General features: G+C 35.3%; 1 protein-coding gene and 1 non-coding gene across 3 annotated transcripts; one reads left to right on the forward strand and one right to left on the reverse strand.

Moving 5' to 3' along the window:
* Positions 1-2,945: 2,945 nt before the first annotated feature.
* Positions 2,946-6,299, forward strand: LOC107866999 (putative pentatricopeptide repeat-containing protein At3g15200). 2 transcript variants are annotated; one of them, XM_016713071.2, is made up of 2 exons: positions 2,946-4,672; positions 6,021-6,299. In XM_016713071.2, the coding sequence occupies exon 1, from the start codon at positions 3,105-3,107 to the stop codon at positions 4,593-4,595; it is 1,491 nt and encodes a 496-aa protein (XP_016568557.1). In that variant the 5' UTR covers positions 2,946-3,104; the 3' UTR covers positions 4,596-4,672; positions 6,021-6,299. The 2 variants fall into 2 exon arrangements, with proteins under 2 accessions (XP_016568557.1, XP_016568558.1); XM_016713072.2 differs by lacking the exon at positions 6,021-6,299 and adding an exon at positions 5,477-5,807.
* Positions 6,300-6,452: 153 nt separating this feature from the next.
* TRNAA-UGC lies at positions 6,453-6,525 on the reverse strand. The gene has a single exon. It is a non-coding gene; the product is annotated as a tRNA-Ala (tRNA).
* Between the last annotated feature and the right edge of the window lie 1,845 nt (positions 6,526-8,370).

The raw sequence follows: 8,370 nt of genomic DNA on the forward strand, positions 1-8,370 counted from the left end.
GCCTACTTTATATGAAATGAAAGACCTTTGAATTATCTTTCCAACGATACCAATTTCACCCAAATCCGATATCGGAGCAAAGAGTTATGGTCGATCTACTTTAACTTGTCAAAACAGTCCACCATGAACGGATTCGGATTTACTTAAAATTTTAAGGACAATATGGTCATTTTCCATCACCTCATGAGCGAAAATTGGTCATTATATACATATACTTAGCCTCATATCCATTATTTATCATCCATTATTGAAGACTAAGAAACCCTAGCCAAATTTCAACTCCAATTATCTTGTGATTCAACCGTAGAAAATCCAAATTGATTCCGTAGTTGTGTTCACCGTCTCGAGGGCTTCGAGAAGCACCCCTTATTTGTGCCAACAGGACTTTGAAATCAAAAGGGCCATTTTATGGTAAGGATGTAAATTATGTTGGTGTTATTTATATGGATATGTATATATATATATGTATGTGAGCATAAGAAGTATGTTATTTGATTGTTGTTGAAAAATGATTGGAAATGATGTTGGATTATTCTTGTGCATAGTTGGATTATGTTGAATTGTGAAGGGATTTGGTGTGATGATGTGGTATTGAAATGATGATTATATATATATATATACACACATAAACCTATTGTTCAAGTTGGTTTTTGGAATGCTTTGCAAATATTGGTTGTATGGAATTATGGAAGAGAATTGTGGTGTTGGGTTGCTAATACTAGATGCCAAACATTTCATTGTAAATAAGTGATTTGTAAAGGCGGGAAGTTGTGTTGAATTGGTATCCGAATCTACGACGAGGTATGTAAAGCATACTCTAACAATGTTCTTTGGCATGAAAACACCAATGTTCCATCAAGTAAGATTCCGAGGTTTTCCAAAAACATGTATTGTTCTACGTTACCAACGAAGTTGTTTCCATTCTATAAAGTGTCAAAATGTTTCATTGATATACCAAAAGGCTCCTATTTCATTGTTGTGATATTGATGATTCTGAAACACATTGTTGATGTACCAATGGGTCTTTATTACATCGTTATTGTATAGAAGGTCTATTACTTGGTTCCTATTTATGTATCATTGTTTCAAAGTATCAAAAATGTGGTGGCGACCGAAATAACAATCTCAAAGATTAATTGAACTAAGTGATGGAAGTTCTCTCTTATCGGGTGGTATCCCAGGGGCATAAGCCTAGCATGGGTCGATCCCTATTTATGTGTTTATGGGTGGTATCCCAGGGGCATAAGCCTAGCATGGGTCGATCCCAGTTGATATGTACTGGAGGCAGCCTAATGGTCACAGTACAGTACAGTAATGATTACAAAGACGATAAGAACGAAGGTAAAGTGATTGAATAAATACAATGTACAGGTTGTCACAAGTTCTAGTAAGTGTGGTCCACTCCTATTACGACTTATTCACTTGTTTCTGATTTCTATTGAGCTCCTATATCATATGTGATTATCTACAGTTTTACATACTCAGTACATATTTCGTACTGACGTCCCCCACGGGGACCTGCATTTCATGCTGCAGGCACAGGTACCTCAGCTCATTCACAGCATAGATAGGAGCCAGGTCATACAGCTATTGTTGGTGAGCTCCAGTTTGCTTCGGAGCTTTCTGAGTCGGTTTCTTATGTTTTGTTATTGTACAGGAGTCATGTGTGGGCGGGGGGTTTGTCTCGACCCTAGTTATGTCATGTATATCCTAGAGGCTTTGTATACATAAGGAAGGGTAAAGTTATGGAAGTTTATATAGTGATGTTATATTTGTATATGTGGTGGCCCCGACGGCCAAGTAATATATATATATATATTTGTGCGTGTTGTGCTGATACAGGTAATTAGACCCTTCTATATGCAACGAAGTGCTGTCCAAATTTTTGGTGACATATAAGTGAAAGTACAGGTATTTGAACGGGTTCTCCCGGGCCTTCTCGGCTTCGGGTGTCAGTCCGGCCTGATGGGATTTTGGGGCGTGACAAGAGCTGTCAATACGGGTCGACCCAACCCATCTGAGCTAGTCCACACGGTCTTTGAGTTTGACGGGTTAGACCGGGTCTAGCCCATCAAAATGATGGGTTGATGGGCCAAAAACCACCAAGTCCACACCATTACTCTGTGGGCCTTATGAGCCAACTCACTTTTTAAAAAATAATATTTTATAATTTGATTTTAGAATGTTAATAAACATAAATATTACCAGACAATATTATATAGTGTTAATACTTGTTAATCAAGTCTCTAACACCCAAAAAAAATACTCCTAATAGCGAAATTAAATAACTTTTGACATGATATCCTTCGAACCAAATAAAAATACTAATAAGAAATCTAAATAGTTGCATGTATTTGACTCACGGGCCGGTCCATGAGCTAGCCCAACTTACATTGCTCAAACCCCATGCGCCACAGCCTTATTCGGGTTGGACTAAAAAGCCCTGTTCTTAAATGGGCTGCAAAAACGGAAGCCCAACTCCATCAAATTATAGGCCGGATCGAGCCGTCCCAACGGGCCTGACCCATATTGATGACTCTAATATCCTTCAAATTAAATAAAAATATTAATAAACAATCTAAATAGTTATATGTATTTAACTTACGAATCGGTCCACGGGCTAACTCAACCCATATTGTTCAAGTCCTACAGATTTATTTGGGTCGGGCTAAAAAATTTTGTTCTTAAATGAACTGCAAAAATTGAAGCCCAACTCTATTAAATTATATACTGGGTCGAACCGATCCAACGAGCCTGACTCATAATGACGACTCTATTCAAAATATATTAGAGAGTATATACATGTCATTTATCAAAGTGTAAGGTATATATGTAATTTTTTCATTTTTACTAAAAAAAGGCATGAAAATAGTATTCTCTCTATTCCACAATAAGTCAATTATTAAATTTTAACACACATATTAAAAAATAAAAACAAAAACATAAATTTATGATGTTTTTTCAGTTTTACCCTCTTAAAAGCAAATATTTAATTTTGTCACTCCAATGTGGGTAAATTTGAAATGGAGGGAGTATAACAATTAGTCAAATTATAAAAGTCAAGTTTCCCGGCGTTGTACCGGAAAGTTGATCGGAGATTAGCAATGTCAACTAGACAAGTCTACCGGAGAATTCATCATTTGTGGAGTTTTCACCCTATATTTCTACGAACAAACAAAACGGTGCCGTCCTTTCATAACCAAATCCATACAGTATCCGACGAAGAAGACAACTGCGCCGCCGTAAAAGTGCAAGCCCTTCTCAAGAATGAAGAAGCAGATAAAAAATCAGTAAGCGACATTTTCAAATCTCTTAGTCAATGCAATTTCACATTATCCGAAGACTTTATTCTAAGCGTGCTTAAACGACATCGTTCTGATTGGAAACCCGCTTTTACCTTCTTCAAATGGGTATTAGGAAGTGGGTATTCACCTAGGACTGGATCTTTCAATGAAATTATCGATATTCTTGGACGTATGAGACGTTTCGATGAACTCAACCAACTGTTCGACGAAATGTCTAAGAGAGAAAATTTAGTTAATGAAACAACTTATGGCATTGTTGTTAATAGATATGCTGCAGCCCATAAAGTTGATGATGCAATAGGTATGTTTTATAAGAGGAAAATTTTGGGTTTGGAGCCTGATTTAATTGCTTTTCAGACGCTTCTTGTGTGTTTGTGCCGGTATAAGCATGTTGAAGCAGCGGAATTCTTGTTCCATAATAAGAAAAATGAGTTTAAGGATGATATTAAGACGTGGAATATTATTCTTAATGGATGGTGTGTGTTGGGGAGTTCGCGAGAGGCGAAGAGGTTTTGGAATGATATTGTGACTTGCAAATGTAAGCCGGATAAATATACGTATGGCATATTCATCAATTCGCTATGTAAATCAGGGAAAATAAGCAGGGCTGTTGAGTTGTTCCAGACAATGTGGGAAAAAGGGTGTAAGCCTGATGTTGCTATTTGCAATTGTATTATTGATGGATTGTGTTTCAAGAAGAGAATTCCCGAAGCTCTTGAGATTTTCCAGGAAATGAATGAGAGAGACTGTTTACCTGACGCTGCCACTTATAATTCGTTGATTAAGAATTTATGCAAGATTAGGAGGATGGAGAAAGTGTATGAGCTTTTAAACGAGATGGAAACGAATGGAGGAGAGAGTTGTTTGCCAAATGCTAGAACTTATGGTTACTTGTTGAATTCCGCCAAGACTTCTGACGAGGCTATTGGGATTTTGGAGAGGATGAACAAAAACAGGTGTAAGATGACCGGAGATATTTACAATTTGTTGTTAAGGTTGTTTATGAGCTGGGATGATCAAGATAAAGTAACGAGTACGTGGGATGAGATGGAGAGGAGCGGATTAGGACCCGATCAACGATCCTATACAATTATGATCCACGGTCTTTACGAAAGGGGAAAACTAGAGGATGCTTTGTCTTATTTTAATGAGATGATATCGAAGAGTTTGGTGCCAGAGCCACAAACGAACAAGTTGGTGGATGTCATGAACAAGTTAAAGGAGAAAGGAAAGGAATCGATGAAGATGGAAATAGCGAAAAGGGGAAGGAAGGATAAGAATACTAGTTAATACATGCTATTTGTTTATGTTACAACTGAGAAATACAAGCACTTGGAGGGGCCTCTCCGGTATGTTAGCGAGCAAAGGTATGGAAACTCTTTTGTTGTGCCGCACACGACTACACTTGTGTTATATATAGTATGTATTTTTCTTAATTGTTACTCTGTAACACACAGAAAACAGCAGATAATTAACTAATGCTATGTATACCCAAATGACTTTCTTTCTCTTTTTTCCATTGCTGTCTATGTTGATTATAATAGTAATGTTTGCTATTTGAAATTATGCAACTTTGTTCTCTGCTAAACTCTTTATAAAATATTTTCTTTCGCTGTTTGGAAAAAGTGCTCCTTTTTGCCCTATGAGACCAAAAGCGACTCAAATAAGAGGCCGCGTTAGGATTTGATGTTTTTAGCATTTTGGTGAATTTTTATGCATAATTTATGATGAACATGTTACCATAACGTTGGATTTGCCCTTGTTGATGTCCTCCGTTTCATGTAGATCACCCTAAAATAGCAAATGCAAGTACGATACGATTTGTAACAACTAAGTCAATAAATTAAAATTGAGGAAATTATACTAACATATATAGAGACAAATCTAGACCCTTTCCCGGGGGTGGACCCTCTACGTACTGTTGTGGTGCTCCAACAACCGTAAAATCCAATGCAGGCTCGGTATAATGATTTAAAAATATATTAAAAATAATAAAGAAGAAAGTACCCTAAAAACTAAGAAGATAACTTAGAATTTTGATTTCCATACATAATCTTAAAACTTTAGGCATCAATATGTATGTGTCTTTGAGCCTCCTTGAGACAACCACGACCTTTTTATTTTATGCAAGAGCAAAGTTTGATCAAGTATATATACTATGTTTTATGAAGGAATATCATCAACAACCAAGTTATGATCAAGCAAAGTCGATGATGGTTTAAGCACCAGTACAAGATTAGAGTACTAACAAATCCTATTAAGGAGATACTCATTGTTCATGGTGATCTTTTTATATGCTATATTAGTTTCAGAACTATTGGTCAACAAGGTACCGTTGATTCACCAATATTTGGTGGCATAGGGGGAAATAAAGTTCACAAAGTATGTCAAGTTTTTTTTGTAGTAAACATATGATTTTCTCATGATGCTGTTGTACATTTTCACAAATAATTTTGTTTTATACATGTCACACTAATATACAATAGTCTTACCCTTTTAGTATACTCTCAGTCCGTCAATTTATGTGAAGTAGTTCGGAAAGTACTAGAATCGAAAGATATGATTTTCTCATGTCACACTAATAGACAATAGTCTTACTCTTTTTAGAGTATTCTCTCAGTCTTAATTTAGATAAAGTTCAGTTACTTTGATACCATAGATTTGTGACGTTACATCTTTTCAACTATTTTAATATCATCATCGCGTTGCAAACAGAAAATGGGCGCGATCAAGTGTATTCAGCCGCGAAGCCCTGGACCTTGGGGCTGGTAGAAAGGTTGGGATGATGGTGTATTAAATCAAGTGCAAGTTTATATGAACACAATAAGCTCAGCTATATCTGGAATTCAAGAATGTAGGCATGTTATTATAGGTGTTTATTATTCTCTTTAATTTTTCATAGTGATTGATATCTATATTGATTGCACATTCATGAGCTTTATGGCTTTATGTTCTTAATTAACCATTCTATTTAAATTACTGTTACATGTTTCATAATGTGTCCTGTTATATTTTATTTTATTATCTTGTATTATAGTGTATCACTTCGACGAGTATGTTGTTTGATTTCGGCCCTGTATAATTGATTGGATTGTATCATTTTTTGCCGTTAAAATAATAATAATAATGGTGTGATCGTATAAAACCTGGAGATGCGGGGGATCGAACCCCGTGCCTCTCGCATGCAAAGCGAGCGCTCTACCATTTGAGCTACATCCCCATTTGTCTATTCTGACTAAATATTTTTAGATAACATTTTTTATTTTGGAGTTAAAAAACACATCAGTATAATATTTAAACATTATTACCATTTGAATAATATTTGGTTGAATTTGTTTTGAAGTTTTTGCGTAGGTATAATTAAAATAAATGTACAAATAGTATACTCGCTTTACTAGCATTTTAGATGAGTTGATCGCACACTTCAATTATAAGAGCATGCAAATTAGTGTCTTGACTTCAAATTTCATTTCCAACCTTTATCAAAACGAATTTCACGTACTTGACCGATCAAAAACAAATCATACCCTTCATATAAGGAGGTACAGTTAAACCTCTCTATAGTGACAACATTTGTTCGAAAATTTCATGGTTGCTACAGAGATATGTTATTAATGTGTATGCTGACATTTGACGTTCAGATCTCATTGAACTGTTATGAACAAAAGTATGCAAAATTAGAAAGAAAATAAATTTAAACAAGGCAAAAATTAGTAGTCTTTTCCTTGTGTGAAGTTATGAAATAACTTATGTGCACAATTTAAATTCAATTTTTTCTTTAAATTAGATATTCGTACTTGAAATTTATTGTGTGCATGACAGTAATTATGATTATCATAAATACTTTGAAATTTTATTTTGTAAATAATATATTTCTTACAAAATATTATTACATGGTATTTGAGTATGATGTTATAGAGAGGTAATTTTACAAAGAGTCTATCACTTTAATAAATGTCCTTGTTGTTATAGGTAAAATATCGTCATAGAGAAGTAAAATATAACATGAAAAATTGATTCAGAATAAAATCAAACGATATAGTGAAGTGTCGTTATAACGAGGTGACGTCATAGAGAGCTCTTGTAACACCCCGTATTTCGGGCTATAATAAAAAACATTACTCTGATGCGTTGATAATCCCAGAGCCTTAAATCCTATGCCAATTTGGCATGTTTATGTAGTATGTGAATCCATTTGAGCATGAATTTAGACCATTAAGGTCCTTCAACTCAAGGACGAGTTGAAACTATTTCGATCGATTAAGTTTTAGTGGACGTTGTAATTTGTATCAGCTTCCATCGACCATAACTCTTTGTATATATCGAATTGGAGAGCCTACTATGTGTCAAATGATAGGTCTTCAAGTTAACTTTCCAATGATACTAATTTTGCTAAAATCCGACACCCGAGCAAGAAGTTATGACCTTTCAAAGTAGTATGCGTCGCCTAACCAATCGCACATAGCCACCAGAAAGCATATGCGATAGCATATGTGGCGCCTGTGTAAATATAGGCGATATCATATGCGGCGCCTATGTAAATATAGGCAATATCATATGCGGCGCCTATGTAAATATAGGCGATATCATATGCGGCGCATATCTTATGGTTTCAAGTGACTTAAACACTCTGTTTTTGGGGCAAAATGGTCCTTTTCCCACCCTTATTCAGCCATAAACACGAAATTCAGTCCCCATTTCTCCAAAATACATCCGCATTCATCTAAAAATTCTCAAGAACACTCCCAAGGGTTTCAAACTAAAAACCCAAATAAATCAAGATTTAACCGTGGGTTTTCAAAATTAATTAGAGATTCGAAATCCCCAATCTACATGCTTCAAGAAGCACCCATTATTTTTCGAAATAGAGGTACGCGGGGTTTTCTTAAATTCTCATGGGCATAGAAAAATCATGTTTTAGAATGAGGTTTTTGAATCTATGTATATATTCATGTATTAAATGTTTTAACATCATTGTTTTGGTCTTTTGACCTTTTCCAAAGTGATTTGAGAATATGAATGTATGAAACCATGTATTTAAGAATGAATTCTTGTTGAGAGCATG

This window comes from Capsicum annuum, chromosome 4, assembly GCF_002878395.1.
Source record: "Capsicum annuum cultivar UCD-10X-F1 chromosome 4, UCD10Xv1.1, whole genome shotgun sequence".
Taxonomy (NCBI): Eukaryota; Viridiplantae; Streptophyta; class Magnoliopsida; order Solanales; family Solanaceae; genus Capsicum; species Capsicum annuum.

Excerpts from the sequence above, each read along its gene's own strand:
- LOC107866999 (XM_016713071.2), top strand. The coding sequence starts at position 3,105 with ATGTCAACTAGACAAGTCTACCGGAGAATTCATCATTTGTGGAGTTTT.